The sequence below is a fragment of the Parasteatoda tepidariorum genome, chromosome 9 (assembly GCF_043381705.1).
Source record: "Parasteatoda tepidariorum isolate YZ-2023 chromosome 9, CAS_Ptep_4.0, whole genome shotgun sequence".
Lineage (NCBI taxonomy): Eukaryota > Metazoa > Arthropoda > Arachnida > Araneae > Theridiidae > Parasteatoda > Parasteatoda tepidariorum.
The window spans coordinates 48,647,083-48,666,194 of record NC_092212.1 but is presented as its reverse complement, the minus strand read 5'-3'; the positions used below and the strand labels follow the sequence as shown (position 1 = coordinate 48,666,194).

Here is a 19,112-nt window from a genome sequence, read left to right as displayed (position 1 = left end):
TTTTTTTCCGTTACAGCAAATGGGACTGATTTTCCCCGAGAAGAAGTAAATAGTGATGTATAGTTTATAAATAAGCCGGTCAGTCGGCCGAACAGTCAGCGTGACTGACTGTGAAAACCAATGGTTGCGGGTTCGAATTCCTCTCAGGGCATGGATGTTTGTCTCTGTGTGTTGTTCTATGTTGTGTGATGTGTGAATGTGGCCCACTTTATGAACGGATCTGTGGCAGTAATATAAATAAATATAAATTGATGCAAAAAATGTCTCGATAATTTTACACGACTGCCAACTTTCTACGTTTTCTGCAAAAATTTATACTAGTTGTAGCTAAGTTTATTTTTTAATACATTATTTTTCATTCATTTAAACTTATTTTCCACACCATTACATATAAATGATTTAAAAGCTCATATGCAACGCCACTTTGTCCCAGCTCTTTTCATTTTGAAGCTTTTAAAATGTTGGTGATATTACAAAAAAATATGTAATCTTTGATTTTTAAATATCTACCACTCTAAAATATTTTGCAAAAAGATTAGCAGTTGGCAGACCTGAAAATTTCTTTGAAAGCCAAATTCCAAGCAAAAGCCTAATTTAAGCATTTTTCAGTAGTCTTAAGAAACTTTATTCATCACTAATTTATTACTGCCAGTTCTTGAGAACCATGTCATTTTAATCCCCAACAGTGCTGAAAGATCAAGCATAACAAGACTTAAAAGAGCAAAAACTAGTAAGAATATAATTTCATTCTAGGAAGATATAAATATCAAAAGCTATAAAAATTCTTTTAGGAGTTATAATTATTGGATTGTTTTTTACACGAAAAAGAAAGATAAATAGTGATGAATAGTTTATAATCAAAAATAATGAGAACTTATTTTACTCTTTCCGAAAGCCAACAGAGCTTCAAATATTTAAGGTTATTTTGAATTTTTTTTCAATGGTATTGAGCTAAGATGGAGCTTTTTGAAACATATAGATTTTTAATAAAAATTCATAAGACTTAAGCATTCATCTATATGATTTTATATTTGTAAAAATTACTCAGTGGTGGACAACATCCCTTTAATTCTAATTTATTAAACCGTAAATACATTGCCCTTGCTATAACTAGGAAAATATTTGCAGAAACTACGAAGAATCCGTATTAGTTGGAGCCTTTGCAGTTACACTCAGATGAATTAGTTAGAGCCCCTGGCTGGACTGATGCTTAGATAACCACCACACGTAAGTATGAGAGCCTTTGCTGTTGAGTTTACTACCAGTTTTGTTTCTCGTTTCCATCTTATTGTTAACACGGCAGTTTTATACGACAAGTTTTCATTTTCTGCTTAAGTTGCTATGTATTGATTGCGATACAATTCTTTTTTTCGTTTATAAGCACAAACTAGGTCATCACTTAATATTTGAAATTATAATAGTTAGCACTCTAAAATATTTAGTATAATTCAGCCGAAAATAATGAAAAATCAATATTGTTTAACACGTTGAGCGCCGCGTCAGCCATCGGTGGCAGACACTGAAATTACATTTAGGCCGCGTCAACCACCGGTGGCTGACACTGACCTTTCACATAGGCCGCGAACAACAGCTGGCTGACAGCTCATAACATGATATGGAACTATAAAATTTACACTCTTTTATGGAATTGCAGAAAATTTATTCAAAATTTACTTAATTATTGTGATTCTTGGTTTAATAAATTCAATTTATTAGGTTTTTATCCGCCACTATTTCTGAACAATTCGTAGGGTTATATAATTCACCACTTTTTTCAGATATGTCATGCTAAACCTTTTAAAAACTAGCAAAATCTGTCTAATATTTGATAATTTAATTTGTAGTTATTTACCGTTGTGGCCTGACGGGCAAGACATGTTAAAATTAGCGTGGCGCTCAATGTGTTAACAAGGATAGAAATCTTCCGCAAAAAATAAAAATTCCAGCAGTTATGCAATATTTTTTCTTAGAGAGGTTGGAAAATTCCTGAGGAATATATTTTTTTAAAATATGAATAATTTGAAATGTAAGTCACAGGAGTAGTTGCAATTGAAAAAATAAAGATATAATAAATAAATTACGAATATATATATATNTATGTAAATAGTCCCAAAGCAGCGTATTTGAAACAGCTAATATTAAGAGATTTACAGCTTCCTTATTAAGAAAAATTGATGGCAGTTTTTTTCCGAGTGCATACGATGATTGTGGTTCCGAATTACCCTATACTTTTTCCACACATAATACTCATAAAATTTTACTTACTTCTACTTGACTTGTGTGCAAACAAACCACAAAAATGAGCTGGAACCCTGAGACTGCCTAGAAGATCATTTCCCAATCCAATGACAGACCCAGCAGAGCTTATTAATGCTGCTTCTCCTCCTATATTCAAAGAAAATTTCATGTTTTAGGGGCAAAGGGAGAATAAAGTCAACCATGACCTAAACAGAAGTAACCAATGTTTTAGGGAAGTGTGCCACAATCTGGAGAACAAAAACTATGCGAGGCGACTTTCAACTTTTCTAACGTACTAAAATCCTTAAAAAAGAGGAGAAAAACGTTATTTATAGGCTTTATTTTGGAAGATAACTTAGCCAAACAGCCTGCTTTTATTTTAAAAAAATTATTTTAATCAGGGGTTCGGGGTTAAGACTTATAAAAATAAATAGAGAGAAAAGTCAAAAAGTTCTTTATTCTCTATGAATGTAATTGAGAATTCAAGTGCTTGGCATGACGCCAAACGCCAGTTTCAAGCAACCAAGCCATTTAAATTGTAAGCAGCACAGATCCACAAATCTCCCTGGAAAGAATTACGCTAGAAGTTTACTTAGACGAGTGATTCTATGGGTACGTATACTATGGGTGGAATGGGTAGTATACTATGGGGGAATGAAAACTTGCAGGATTTAAGTATTTGCTGGACCAGATGAATTTTCGCTGGTTTGATGATAAGTTAACCGCCACTATAACAAATTTCATGGATAATCTAACGTACTGATATTAACTTCTGCTATTGTTTCTTACCATTATTATTATTTCCTAATGTGACTGGCAAAAGGTGAGCACTCTTTCAAAAGTTTGAAAACGTGGCAATGCTTTCGATGCATTCGATGCCTTAAATAGTTCAGGCGATAAAGAATAGTTCTACTGCAGAACTCTTATGGCCAATTTGATGCTTGAAGAAATAGATCTAAAGATTTACTTTCAGAAAAAAGATTTGTTCTGATTTGGATTTGTTCTGATAATTGCTTTCTGAAAGAGAATTTTGCATTTCCGGGAAAATCACAGGGAATTTGTTAAAGTTAGTAAAATACCTATTATGGAGCTAGAAATAACAGTGCAATTATATTTCCTAGAATGCAAAAAATGTCACCATATTTAACATAAAATCCTAATATCAAACGGAACTTTTTTATATAGATTTTTAAGTGCTTATGTCGAATAGGTAATTCATTTTAAGGTCACTGAATTGCTTAAGTTAATTCTAAAGAAAATTTTGCCTAACAGAAAGAAAAATTTACCTGAACTGCCTCCGCACGTCCTGGTTACATCGTAAGGGTTGCATGTTCTCCCATAAAGTTTGTTATCTGTTTCAAGCGAGAAACTAAATTCCGGAGCATTGGTTAAAGCTAGAAAAATCCCACCAGCATCTTTTATAATACTCACAATCGGTGCATCTGTTTCAGCTATTCTGTCTTTAAAAATCAAACTGCCTGCAGTTTCTGGAAAACCTAGATGATTTATTAAGCTAATTATTATAGGGATTTATTGAAAAATATACAAATAGCTGACGAGTGTCAAAATATACCTGTACTGTCAAAAAGGTTATCAACAAACAATTTAACATTCAATATCTCGCTTAAAAACTTAAATTATAAGAAATATGTTTAAAAAATGAAATTTCAAATTATAAGATGATGAAATATAAAAACATCGCTTTTTAAAACATCATAATCATTGTTGAAACTCCTTTATTTAACTTGATTTTATAACCATTGCATTTAATAAACTGCACAAATATTGCCTGTACCTTAAAGAAATTTGTTTTCCTAATGATTGCAGTTTTGATGGATAAATTTAGTATAGTGGCAGACTTATTTTAAAGATTGTCATTGGTTTGAAGTAGGGATACTGCAGAGATATTTCAAACACGTATTTCGGAACTTTATTGTGAAACATTTTTAAAGTTGAACAAAAGTAACATGGCCACACTTAAAAATACATTAATTAAATCAACGTAAAATATTAAACGGCTGTTAAACTGTCAAAAAGGCTATCAACAAACATTTTAACATTCGATATCTCTCTTAAAAACTTAAACTGTAAGAAATGTGGTAAAAAGTAAAATTTCAAATTGCAGATACAAAAAGATCACTTTTTGAAACATCATAATCATTGCTGAAACTCCTTTATTTAACTTGATTTTATAACCATTGCATTTAATGAACTGCACAAATATTGCCTGTACCTTAAAGAAATTTATTTTCCTAATGATTGCAGCTATGATGGATAAATTTAGTATAGTGGCAGACTTATTTTAGAGATTGTCATTGGTTTGAAGTAGGGATACTGCAGAGATATTTCAAACACGTATTTCGGAACTTTATTGTGAAACATTTTTAAAGTTGAACAAAAGTAACATGGCCACACTTAAAAATACATTAATTAAATCAACGTAAAATATTAAACGGCTGTTAAACTGTCAAAAAGGCTATCAACAAACATTTTAACATTCGATATCTCTCTTAAAAACTTAAACTGTAAGAAATGTGGTAAAAAGTAAAATTTCAAATTGCAGATACAAAAAGATCACTTTTTGAAACATCATAATCATTGCTGAAACTCCTTTATTTAACTTGATTTTATAACCATTGCATTTAATGAACTGCACAAATATTGCCTGTACCTTAAAGAAATTTATTTTCCTAATGATTGCAGCTATGATGGATAAATTTAGTATAGTGGCAGACTTATTTTAGAGATTGTCATTGGTTTGAAGTAGGGATACTGCAGAGATATTTCAAACACGTATTTCGGAACTTTATTGTGAAACATTTTTAAAGTTGAACAAAAGTAACATGGCCACACTTAAAAATACATTAATTAAATCAACGTAAAATATTAAACGGCTGTTAAACTGTCAAAAAGGCTATCAACAAACATTTTAACATTCGATATCTCTCTTAAAAACTTAAACTGTAAGAAATGTGGTTAAAAGTAAAATTTCAAATTGCAGATACAAAAAGATCACTTTTTGAAACCATCATAATCATTGCTGAAACTCCTTTATTTAACTTGATTTTATAACCATTGCATTTAAAAAAGTGCACGAATGTTGCATGTAACTTTAAGAAATTCTTTTTCCTAATGATTGCAGGTCTGGTGGACGAATTTGTTAAAGTGACAGATTTATTTTAAAAATTGGCATTGAGTTGAAGCAGTGATACTACACAGATATTTCAGACAAATATTTCTTGACTTTATTGTTGAGCCTTTTTAAAGTTGAACAAAACTAATATGGCCATGCTTAAAAACATTTTAAGTCAACGTAAAATTTTAAACAGCTGCATCTCTTTTTAGAGATATGAAGTAAGTTTCTTATAAGGCATCCATTACATACATTTTTGTAACTATAATTAATGGTCGAACTGAGGAGCAGTTAAAAATCCAGAAACCATCCAGTTCTAACGCCAAGAAGTTCAAATTTTCAGTGAATGTATTGTTGATAAAGGAAATTTAAAAGCATTGGAAGAGATTCAAAGTTGGCGAGTTATGAATAGATAATATATCCAAAAATAAAGCCAACCCCGCATTATTAATGTTAAATTTTAAATAATTTGGCTATGCGTAAAACATCAAAAAGATTGTTAGAATTTAATATAACCCTGTAATCGAAACACTTCTGTGGTTAGAGAAATTAAGCAGCTTATAGAAGAATAAAATAAAAATTAGGTTTTGATATTCGGTTTAATAGATATAATGAGTGCATTGAATTAAAATGTTAGCTGTCACATTAATTGTTTAAAAAAGAATAAATGTATTTATATCACTTTTTATAAAAAGAAAGTGATAAATATTAAATAATTGATTTAATTTAATTATAACAGAATTAAGAATAATTTAAAATTCAAATTTATGAAATAAGACTAACATTGTAAAAGCTAGGATGTATGAAATGCCTATAAAGGCCTTATAGCAGCAATCTATTTTGTGTGCCTATTCATATAAACATTGCAATTGCACATTAAAGACACTTGTTTTTCAAATCATTGTAGTAAATCGTTAATCAGACCAGGTAAACAAAATTAGTTTATCCCGATGTATCTTGAAATAACAGTCATAGAGGGGTTTCAGCAATGATTAGGAAAGAAAAACCCATCATTTAGTTTCACTAAATATTATGAAAAAAGTATCATAAATATGCTCTAAATGAATTATATAAAAGATTTATTTAAAACGAAATATACACTCTGTGTAATTAGAATTAAGGTTACGCTATTTCCACACTTTTCCTCTCTCCATTACCATGGTTAAGGAAAATCTTGCTTTCTTCCGTTTCAGTAAGAAATGGATATAAACTGACGGGAAGAAAAGCGGGATTTTTGAGTAACATGCACTACAAAAAATTGATACTTAACTATCACGAATGTTTCTTCGTTTTTATCGAAACCTCTTACTGGTTTATGCTTCGATCAAATATTTCGTCAAAGTCACGAAGTAACTATTGTCGCATCTGCGAGGGAGCGAATTTCATCAGAATTAAAGATATATTTCGTCATCCCACTTTTTTTCAAAAGTAGTGGGCACCTTATGGACATTAATAGGCACCTATTGGGTGGATCAGCAATGCAGGAAGGACATATCAAGCAAAGCGATAAATTATCCCTATGCCCGAAGCGAGGTTCAAACCCGCATTCCTGCCAACATTCACTCTTTTCGAGAATGAACTTTCCAAGTGGCAGTAAAACAATTACCGAAAAACTATCTTCTTCAATAATATATTTATATTTTAATTTGGTTGAATTTTCTATCGTAAGAAATAATATGCTTTTATATATTGGTTGTAATTATTTATATGTAGTGGTAGTCAAACTGATTTAAAATTATTATTATAACTCAAAAAGTTTATTGAAATAACATGAATTTCTCTAGCACTTTAAATATGAAAATAAAATCTTCCGGGAAAACCGAAAGAGTTGGCAGCTATGAACCCGGAATATTCCAGATAAGAGGCCAAGTCCTTGACCTCCATACTGCCGGTCGGCTGAATTCGTCACTTTATTCGGATGGTTTAATCTTCATTTTTAGTTTCATTATTCTAGGTAACAATCTCCCACGATGCACTACGATGAAGTTTCAAGTTGAGGAAACATTTTTGTCATATATTTTAGAGTTCGCGTTTCGTCACAAATCACGTGATTTCGTGACGAACTGATTCTGAAAATTAATGAAATACTGCTCAATTATTGCTGAATCATCAAAAATGAAGATTTCTTTTCTGCGAGTGCGATAGTGCAGAGGGGAAAGGTGTGGAGAGTGGTGAATTGTGATGCCCATTCTATTTGTTAAGAGTATAGCTAAATGTAATATGTATCGTATTCTACCTTTCACTCTTAGAATACATTTAACAGTAAATGGCACTCCAAGAAGTGGTTTTTCTTCTGAAAGCTGTTCAATGGAAAATTCTCCTGATTCAATAAGATCATCCACTCTTCTTGCCTCTATAATTGCGTTATCGAAATTGTCCTGAACTACTGCATTGATATAAGGTTCTACTTCAACTATACGATTAATATAGGTTTGAATAACTTCCTCAGATTTCAGCTAAAATATTTAAAACTTTCCATAAAAAATTTGCACAAAAATAAGTCACTACAATACAAATTGCATAAATAATTCTTTTCAAGTTTTGGAATAATCAGCTGAATTTGATTTTTGAAACCGATAACTTGTGCACTGTACGCAAATTATACATCGTTGAACACAAATTAATAATGAATAAAATATACAAATTATGTTGTAATTAATAATGAATAAAATATACAATACAAATTTTACTATTCTCTTTTATTTCAGTCACAAAGCCCAAAATTTGAATACAACAGATTGTTAGGATTCTAATAAGTAATCTTTAAAAAATAAAACGCATTTAAGTAGTTGTATCAACCGATTTCTCCCAAATTTTATGTATCTTGAATTAACTTGATAGGATTTGGAGCAAAGTACCTGCCCGCGAAGCGGGCATCTCACTTCTTCATCTGGTTGTTATGATGATAGTTGTGACTTGTGGCATGGGTAAATTTTATGTATCGTATTTTATGTTTGGTAATAAAATTTTTATTCCTTATAATCTAATGGTTTCACCCGATATTGAAAATAATAAAAAAAAATATTAATAATCACTTAAAGTAAAATTTTTAGAGGATGTAAAGAATAAATATTCTTCCCGTTGGATTGGGTACTATACCATGGAACTTTTACTGTATATAGAAACATCCTTTGATTTCATTATAAAGTTTCAGAGATACAATAAAAAATTAAGAGAAAAATTAACATGAAAGGCATAAACTAGAGATGTACCAGGTGCAAACATTTTTCTGGGTCCGGGTTCGTCCCGGTAAAATCATCTGGCCGGTTCGCGAATTTCCAATCCAGTGGCCTGTTTGAAAATTCACCCAATCCCCTGTTTGACATTTTGTTAAATGAAAATAAAATGAAAAAAAAAAATTAAAGAAAAAAGGATCACAAAATTGCTTTTAGTAGAGTGTATTTTTATAACGCAAGAAGATGAAGATTTTTTATAACTTGTTAGTCTTATTTATCATAACTAAATTTTAAAAAAAATATTAATCGATTCAAATTTTATTTTTAGATTATTAAAAAAAATGCCTGAAAGCAGATCTAAATACGATTCGAAATGAAAAAAATTGTGATTGCCGCAAGGCGATCACAGGCTACCCATTGGCAAAATGGTAGTTGTCTAATTTTTTCTGGAATAGAAACTTTATTGTGTTCTCATCTTGGACATCTTTAACTGTTAATCCTGGACTGCTCGGTACATAATTTCGCAGACAGATTTAAATGCAGCTCAGACACATTCTGTGAAAATTCATTTGATGACGGAATAGATGATTCTATAGCCGTAATTTATAGTCGTCATAGTAAATTTGAATCCTAAAAGATAAAGTAACTTCTATATCAAACAACAAACAAGGGGATAATTTACTTTCTTGAAAAACTCTATGGTTCGGATAATTGGAAGTACGGGAACTTTAAGCCAGTCTGGTTGAAAATTGAATTTATTGATCTAATGAGTCAGAAACACGCTTTCTAGTAAAAATTTAGTATCAGGTTACCGATTTTATATTTTATAACCGCCATTGAACAGTCTATCCAATTTTGAGTTTACGATTCTGATGTTCAACTCCATAACCTTGCAATTTTAAGCCCAATCCATGCGAAAAAGGAACTCCTGTATCAAGTATTGGAAGAAATTTGCCTTCGTGGAGGACTTTTTGATGAACTTAACCCACATTTGTGTTACATGGAGAGGAAAACCAAAAAAACTTCCCATGGTTAACCTGGCGGTAAATGGACTTTTACCCATGATCCGTCAACCTACTGAGGATATTTTGCGTCAGCACTGCGGTTGGTGTGAGCCGGATGCGGAATTCGTATCGACCAGCCATCGTTGAGATTCGAACTCGGTTCACCTCATTGGAAGGCGAACGCTCTATCCCCTGAGCCATCGCGACTCTTACTACTTCTTTGAAAATAACATTTAAGACAAAAAACAAAGGACATTAGCGTATCGTATCATAAGCTGAAATGTATTGCCACCTTCTTCTTACCACGCTCATCATTGTGGAGAAGTAAGACCACTCAGTATTCATGCATGTTTATTAATTTAATTCATGCATGCTTATTTTCAGTAAAAACGTAAATCAACTTATAATACTGAAAATATAATTAAATATTTCCAAATGTTGAGACATGCAAAAGTAACGATGCTTTTTTTTTTAAAAAAAAATCAAAAACTATCTTCAAAAATTAATTTAGGAATTTAAGTGAAAGCAATTGTCAACATGTACTTTTATTTACTAGGAAATCAATTTCTTGCCATATTTTTATTATTAATAGAATTTGAACATTAATGTGTCATTTAAGAGGATACCATACCACACGGGATAAACTTTTCATCGCAAATTTTCCTTCACCTCCTTAACCGATTTAAAATTTGAAATATATATAAAAAAAATGATTTCAGACAGATCTAAAGTAAGCCGTGAAGTTTTAAATACTGAAAATATATTTTTAAATTATCAAAATGAAAATAAATTTTACAGAGAAGATAACTTAGGATTAAGCAATGGAGAAGTTCTCTTCCAATAATTTGTTTGCATTTTCATAATTTGAATTTTTTTAAGCAATTAAAACTTCATGGCTTGCTCTACGTTTGACAGGACTCATTTTTTTTTAAATTTTTGAATTAGCAATGAAGTCGAAGACTCCCCGAGTAATGAATGCGGACTAGTGCACGTCAAATCTGTCGGGTCACAAAGTCTTCCATATTCCTATATAAAATCAATATCTCTGGTGGTACTGAATCGGAGACTGATCGTTTTCTGGTTCAGATCAAAATTACGAACTGCGAACGAATGAATGGATGTATGAATAAACCCGCCCTATAAACGAGTGTGACGTATGGGTGAGGCAGAAGTCGAATTATTGGACATAGATGGCGCCACTGAATTAACATGGTTCAATGGTTCCGAAGGCTAATTTATAATTCAACGGCCTTTAAAGTCTCGCTCTCTTTTTTGGAGATTTTCCTCTTGACTGTAATTGATAATAAATAATGTGTTATGCTTTTAAAATGTGTTGCCAAAACTTAAAAACAAGCCAAATAACAAGTTTTTTTTTTACTTAACAGAGAATATCAAACAGAAAAACGGGTAGTTAAAAGCAGCTGGATTAGAAAATCGCACCCCGTTCGATTCAGTTTTATTATTTGTTCGGGAAGGTTTTAACTTACCTTTCCTTCCCTAATTTCTTTAGCTAATTGTTTTGCAGATTTAAGGAGCAACTGGTTCCTTGCTGGTGGTACTGATTTTTGCTCTCCCCAGAATACAATAGTCAAAACAATTCGAAATGTATAGGCGATTATATAGAGGAGGGTCCTCTTTAGCCACCATGTAATTTCACTCATATCAGTCACCTAGTGGCATAATAAATTATATGATGAAATACATAGTCAGTTAAATCATTGGTATGAGTGTTTATAAGTGAATCATGATAATATTGTAAACATTTTAATATCAAATTTTCAACTGTACGAGGGTTGCTATTTATATTTCTGGCCTAATAATGAAAAAGCAAATATGTAGGATCGAAGTTGGTTTTATTGTTTTTCAAAATATTCTCCATGATGATCAATACACTTTTGCATGCGTTTGAACCAATTTTCAAAGCACTTTTTCCAGTCCGATTGAGGTAACTCCAAAACATGCGTTTTGAATGCATCAACCGCTTCTTCGGGGGTCGAAAATCGTTGTCCACGTAATTTATTTTTGATGTGTGGGAATAAGAAGAAGTCATTGGGTGCCAAATCAGGGCTGTACGGCGGATGACCCATCAGTTCGATCTTTCGCTCCGTCAGAAATGCCTTTGTTTGAGTCGATGTGTGAGAGCTCGCATTGTCATGATGAAGAATGATTCGCCTGTTCTTCTGCTTTTTTCGAATTTCTCCGATGACTTCTGGCAAACAAATGGTCGTGTACCATTCAGAATTGACCGTCCTGCGTTGCTCTAACGCCACTGTTGCCACATGACCGTTAATGCCGAAGAAACAGGCAATCATTTGTTTCGATGTGCTTCTTCCTCGAACAACTTTTGTTGGTTTTGCCTCGTCTTGGAAGACCCATACAGTTGATTGCTGTTTTGTTTCCGGCTCATATGCATAGATCCATGATTCGTCACCTGTGTAGATGTTATACACAGCCTTTGATGTACCTTGAACGTATTTTTCCAACATTTCCTTGCACCAATCGACACGAGCCTTTTTTTGAGCGTTTGTCAGATTATGCGGGATCCAACGCGAACAAATTTTTTTTACGCTCAAATGTTCATGCAATATTTTATTGATGCTAGTCATACTAATGTCCAAAGACGCCTCTATCTCACGGTATGTCACATGACGATCTTGCTTTATCAGTTCACGCACAGCATCGATCTTTTCTGGCACAACAACGGATTTTGGACGACCTGCACGGGATTCGTCCTGGATCGAACATCGACCACGATTAAATTCGTTATACCAATTTTTTACAGTGCTGTAGGATGGCGCTTTATCGCTGAATAAAGAATTAAGTTCATCGAAGCACTCTTGTCTTGACAATCCACGTCGAAAGTTATGAAAAATAATGGCACGAAAATGTTCACGATTCAATTCCATTTTTTGAAAGAGAAGAACTTTTCAATTTACTGTCAACAACACAAATGAAGCTATAATGGTAAATCGTCTGCTGAATTTATGTTTAAAAATATCAAACTTTCGATTAAAATCGTCTTCGGTCGCCTAGCAACACTTACTGTTGTCAAGGCCTGAAATATAAATAGCAACCCTTGTATATCGCACAAAATTTAAATAAAACTTGCTTAAATTACAAAAAGATAACTCTTGCAGATCTTGCATGTGGAGATCTAACTCTAAAACAAGATAACAACTTTCTTAATTCTAGAACTATCTTAATTTGAGTTATTGGAACAATGTAATGACTCTAGCATTAAGCTATCAAAGTTTCGATTTCAACTTAAATTGCAACTTTGTACTCAAAATTCTTTAACGCAATATCTTTTAAGCGTCATACATCATTGAAATTGAGAGCTGTTTGTTTCGCTTTTTTTATGTAATAACAATGCTATGCAAAGTGTTTCGAATGCAATGTAATAACAAGCAAGATGGAAGAAGTTATGAAGTAAAACCATCAATGATTGCGTGAACATGTTCCTCAATTACAACATTTAATTATCTTTTCGTTAAGTTCTTTTCCTCTTAAAATTTTTCCTCTATTTGAAAAGTTAATTGTTTTAGGTAGCACAATGATTAACCTACAACACCTTTAAAGCTATTTATAACACCCTTTAATGTTAATTTTACTTTTTGCGTACTTCGACATAACTCGAGAACTTTTAAAGCGAATTCAAAAGTTTTAGCACACTTTTAGAATTTGTTTATCCAACAATAATTCTTGGCAAAAATTCAAATTTAGTAAATATTTATTATTCTATATTATATTATAAAATAATTGTGAAAAATATTTTAAATTGTATGGTATACCAGTTTTTACATTATTTTTAAGTTTGTAATTTTGCATTGCAAAGCACAAAATCCGCACGAAATCGGTTGAACACAGTCTTTGAAAAATTGAATTTTAAAGAAGTCGTATGTTAAAAAAAATTCTTATCTTAAAGGAAATTAATAGTTTTAAATGGTAATCATTTTATATAACGAATTAGAATGAACCTCAACAGGTTTTATAGATTTGCTTAATATGCAAATTAAATGTGAAAAAAAAAATGTAAAAAATTTAGGAATTGAGCACAGGCACATTATGTTTACAATTTTGGTGCACTTTCAGAAGTCTTTAACTTCAGCCTTAGCTTCTGTCAATTAGAGTGCGTTATCAGTTTTTAATTATAGTCATGCGTGAAAATAAATTTTCATAGTGGTAAGTATAGTGTATCTACCACTATAAAAATGTTATTCCAATTTACAGTATATGAGACTAGTTAACTCGATTTTATGGAAGGGTATCTTTTCATAAATAAAGTTTGACATTGTCGAACACAACTCGCCCCACATTGGTGACCTTAGGACCTGGTGTGAACACGCCTACCTTGGTAGAAACGCCCACTACGATTTTGACAGTTGTCTTGTGACTGCGACATTATCGACCTCCTCGCCTTGTTGCCACTCAGTCTCGATCACACACAACGTATTTACTCGACTGCTTAAGGCAACACAGGAGCGGCCACGACCGTGAACTTAATACAGCACTCAAAAGTACGGTGATCATAATGCAGCTCTCTCGGCTTCTCACAAAACAGCAATGAATCAACAAGTGGTACCCGTTCATCGAATTCTATCACAGATATAATTCTGGCGGGGGAGTACTGTACTGTATCTACCACTACAAAAATGTAATTCCAATTTACTTGTATATAAGACTTGTGAACTCGATTCTAAGCAGGTTGACATTATCTCAGAGATGCCAACTTGCTCCGCTTTGTAAAATAGTATTTTCTAGTGGTAGCGAAATTCAAGTTACTTTTAGTTTAGTGTTTTTCCTTTTAAGTAATTTTCTCACCACTAAATATCAAAAATTATAAGTATCATATAAAATGCAACGTTGAAGCATCAATCAATTGCTTACTCTATTAAAAAGTAAGGGTATCTTTCCGTTTCTAACGAATTTCACTATATAATTTGCTACCACTATATTAAAACTATTCTAGAAAGCGGAGCAGTTGACATCCCTGTTATCTACTCTCCCCCTGTAACTAATTCCTGTTGCTAAATTTACATGAAATAATTTAAATGATTTTGACGATAACAATTATATACCTGCCAACATTCACTCTTTGCGAGAATAGATTTTCCAAGTGGTAGTAAAACAATTACCTAAAAACTATCTTCCTCAAAAATTTATTTATATTTTAATCAGGTTGAAATTTGCTATCGTAAGGACTAATATGCTTTTATATATTTGTTGTAATTATTTATATGTAGTGGTGGTCAAACTCATTTATAATTATTATTATATTTCAAAAGGATTAGCGGAATAACATGAATTTCGCTACCACTTTAAATATGGAAATAAAATCTTCCGCAAAAAACCGAAGAGTTGGCAGTTATGCAATTATATTCCTCTAAAATTGATATGGGTTGAAGCAATGTACTTTTTTTCTCATTCTACCTAGATATCAACTTAACCCAGTATGAGGACGAAATTTCTTTGTTAAACTAAGAAATATATGACTATAATCAGATAATTTAAAAATCACATTTGGAGAAATACGAAACGCTAAAAAAAGGAAAGAAAAACTTACAACTCTGAATAACTTTTGATCTAATGATCGATCTTCACATTCTAGCACTCAATCAGGATGATATGACAGGGCAACCATAAATATGCGAATTAACTAGTAATGAAATCAGACACAAAAAAATACTTTCTCTGACTAAACATAACCTTTTTATCAACGGATTCGGATTTTTGACAACCCGACCCTCCCCAAAAAGCCGCATTTTTTAAAACTCGATTTCTCAGGAGCTATCAAACAGATTTCGATCAGATCTTGTATTATGGCGTGTAAAAATACAATCTTTAAGACTATGTAAAATATTTTATATCGTACAATTCAATATTTTTCAACAATTACTAAATATAATCATGAAAAATAACAGATATCTACTAAAATTTATATTTTGCATATTTCTTTTTTATATTTATATATTCTTATATATATATANTATATCAATCGAAATAAATTCATTAATAGGACATACAAATGTGTCTAAATGAATAAGTTTTTTAAACATGGTACCATAATTACCTCTAAACTTTCACTTTAGATGATATCCGACAAATAAATCATGATCAAAGGATGTTATGCCTCAAAAATTTATCGGAAACATGAGTAACCAATTAAAAACTAGCATTCTGATCCCATGGCAGTTGAATACTCAGTACAACAAAGATAATTACGCCCAACTCATTAAAAGAGTCTCCTCGAGTTAATTACAATAACGTTGTTTTTCATCTGATACTTAGAATTTTTAATATGTATTTGAGGAAAAACTATTTAAAATGTAATATACTAAAGTAAAAATAACTTACATTTCTTTACTATTCAAAAAATGTTTTTAATATAACGGAGTATCTCTATTTTTTGATCGTAACTATTTATTCTGACACGAGGAAGGATAATCAATTAAAGATAATACTCTTGTTCTTCAAATTAGAATGATCGTGCTAGTAATAAGAAACTATAACGTATATTTGTTTAAGCGTGGGTGTAGGGGACTCTCGTTCGGACAATTTGTTAGTTGATGGTTAAGTAATTGGTCAAGCAGATTCGAATTATATAGTTTTTCTGAAGTCACTTTCAATTTTTCTTGTGGTATTTCATGGCTCGAACAGGACCACCAGGGCTTACCGTTCAGTTTAATTTCTGGTATAAAATCGAATAAAAACTTCCATTATTTGTTATGCTTCATTGGAATTAAAATTTTAAAAGAAATGTTTTGGTTTTATTGAAGTTTTCTTTAATTTATCACATTAGCTTCCACCCACGAACACTGATTTTTGATGCTCATAGAATAATGTAAATCTTAGGAAAATAGATTTATTTTTTCATAGAAAATGCTTTTTTCTTAATTTTTTTTCTATGTGGAAATTTTTTTTTTTTTGAATATCAGGTTGAAATTCTTTATTATCGAGAAGTAATAAGACGTTAGAAGCTTTAGAAATTTAAGCAACAAAGCTAATTTTTTAAAAAAAAATTCCTTTTTTAATTTTTTTAAAAATATTTGGCTTTACAAATACAAACCTTTAATACATAAAAATTGCGCTTTATTTGGTTTTTCACGTTATTTCATCATAAAATTGTCACCAATTACTGGGAGCAATTTTATCAGTAATTATTATTTTTTTTTTTTTTTTTGGTGCAGCTTGCATCTCTGTACTCATAAAAAGAGGCCCTGTAATCTCCTAATTATGTTATCAGAGTGTTCATAACCGCTTATTTTTTAACCGGCAAAAATTTAATTAGTGGTACAGAAAATTTTAAGAAACAAATTATTTTTAATAAAAATGAATATGTTTAGGAACTTAATAAAATATGTTTGTAAAACTGAAATATATTTATAAAACTATATACTAGTGAAATTAAACCCTTAAAAGTTTCAAACAGACTCTGAAAACAATAGTCCCCAGTTTTTAAAACTTTCCCGGTTGTGTCTATTTCAATATGAAAATCTTAATTTTAGTGAAACACAAACACATAGTAAAGATAATTTTTATTTTTTGATCATGTAATACAAATACAAAAAAATATTCACTTCGAAATAAATTCTTCCTTAGTATCAGAAATACATTTTTCTCTTATAGTTAGTGCGCAAGAGAAGTGGTCGCGTAACAAGAGGCCAAAGTAAAATTCGAAAAACTAAAGGCATATACAATACCCTACAATATTGGAAAAAATTCTTCTGTTTTTGATCTTCTTAGAAATTTACCAATCTCTTCAATTTCTCAATCTCTTGGAATTTCTTCTTATTTTTAAATTTGGAGGTGTTTGGAACATGTGATTTCTCATTTTAAATTTGGAGGTGTTTGGAACATGTGATTTCTCATATTTATCAAAAAAAGTTTAAGGCTTAAAGAGGGTTGAGGGACTGGCAGTAAATTACAGAGCTATTGTTTTGAATATTTTCTGCTAGAAAATCTAACAATTAGCTAGTAACTTGCATTGCTTATTTTGGATGTTACATGCTCAGTTTAAATTTTCATAGCAATATAGACATTTTTATATAAAAGAAACTAAACTTTTACCTTACGTTTTCTAACTATTTTCAAATATATTAAGTATAGAGCAATTTTTATTTAATAACGCAAGAATATCATTTTGAACTTTGAAAGAAATCAGTTAAAATTAGCTCAAGAAAATTTAAGTTCGCCTATTTCTACTGCGCATGCGCGGAAAACAATTGAAAGCAGTCAGTTGAAAACATGTTGTGAATCATAAATTATTTAAGTGTGTTTTATTTTTGTGAATATTATTTGGTAATTTATGATAAAAGTCCAAATTGAATATCTTGAATTTTGAAAGGCAGCTCTGAAAGAGTTTTCCACAAGCGTTTCGTTTTGTACCGTAAAACAAGAGTTATTAGAAATTACGCATGCAGTATTCCTTATTCCATCACATATTGCTGTCTGATCAATTATTATAGGGTAGTATCATTTGTTATTAAATTTTGTTTTATAATACAAAATAAAATTTTTGCGAAGAGTTTCTCTTCATTCAGAGTTTTCTTTTAAAAAACATGAAACTCTTTTAAAGTTATAGTAAGATTACTATTAACTAACTCGTATACTAAAGTTATAGTAAGATCACTAGTTGTCATGGAGTTGTTAGAAATTCGGTAAGTTCGTAAGGCAAAAAAATATTTTTTTAATGAAAATGTCTATATGTTTATGGATATTTAAGCTAGATATGCCTTTATTGCAAATAATAACCAAAGTAATTGATTCAGGTTACAAGCTTATTGCTACATAGGATTTTCAAAACACTCTTTTTTCGTTCATAATTTACTTCCTGTCTCTCTCTCAGACCTCTTTAAGTATGAGAAATACCATGACCTAAACATCTCGAAAGTTTCTCTAATATATCAAAAGATACTTACTAAGACGGATTTGATAAATATAAAAAATCACATGACAAAAATATCTCTAAATTGATTAAATAATTCTTTGGTATTTTTTTAGAAATTGAAAAAATAGTCAAAAACTTCAAGTGTCTTTTTTTATCATTGTTGGATAGTGTATTTTCCTATAAATGACTAGATCTGGACTTCAATAAGAAAAATCATAAAATTGTAAATAACAATTTTTATTAATTAATATGACTTAGATGTAAATCATGAAAGTAACAATATATCTAGGTGTTAAAGTTTGAGTTCTTTTTTCAAAAAAAGAAGCTCAAATAATCGATTAGCTCAATTGTTTAGATACAAGAGATCTCGTAATTTATTTTATGAGCAAAAAATAATATCAACCTAATAGAGCAGAGTTTATCCAACGCCTCCTATAACTGAAAGCCACCACACGGCTTTTTATAGGTAGTCCGATCAGACCACTAAGAAGGATATCCACTTTCCGAACGAGTCATTTCATACTGAATATTGTTAAAATAAGAAAGTGGTAGCAAATATATGACTAAAAATTTGTTTTATTTATGAATATTATTGGTTTGCCTTATTCACTTATCAACCACTACATATTCAATTCTCAAATATATATGATAAATTTCTCTCAATTACTTCTATA

The 19,112-nt window shown here is 31.0% G+C and overlaps 2 protein-coding genes across 5 annotated transcripts in view; both read right to left on the bottom strand.

Moving 5' to 3' along the window:
• The window catches only part of LOC107450964 (fatty-acid amide hydrolase 2-A-like), a 120,850-nt gene extending 105,092 nt beyond the window's left edge, over nucleotides 1-15,758 (bottom strand). For 2 of the 4 annotated variants that reach the window (XM_071185455.1, XM_043055391.2), the window contains exons 1-5: nucleotides 15,575-15,649; nucleotides 11,039-11,221; nucleotides 7,608-7,827; nucleotides 3,525-3,734; nucleotides 2,266-2,385 (exon numbers count right to left, since the gene is read on the bottom strand). In XM_071185455.1, the coding sequence (XP_071041556.1) occupies nucleotides 2,266-2,385; nucleotides 3,525-3,734; nucleotides 7,608-7,827; nucleotides 11,039-11,221; nucleotides 15,575-15,607 (766 nt within the window). In that variant the 5' untranslated portion in view covers nucleotides 15,608-15,649. Of the gene's footprint in view, nucleotides 1-2,265; nucleotides 2,386-3,524; nucleotides 3,735-7,607; nucleotides 7,828-11,038; nucleotides 11,222-15,574 lie in introns of all 4 variants that reach the window. The other 2 variants (XM_043055392.2, XM_071185456.1) reach the window with 2 other exon arrangements.
• Nucleotides 15,759-17,071: 1,313 nt separating this feature from the next.
• LOC107450969 (fatty-acid amide hydrolase 2) overlaps nucleotides 17,072-19,112 on the bottom strand; it is a 33,620-nt gene continuing 31,579 nt past the window's right edge. The window contains exon 9 of the mRNA XM_043055395.2: nucleotides 17,072-18,870. The gene's annotated coding sequence lies outside the window, so the exon portion shown is untranslated. The remainder of the gene's footprint in view (nucleotides 18,871-19,112) is intronic.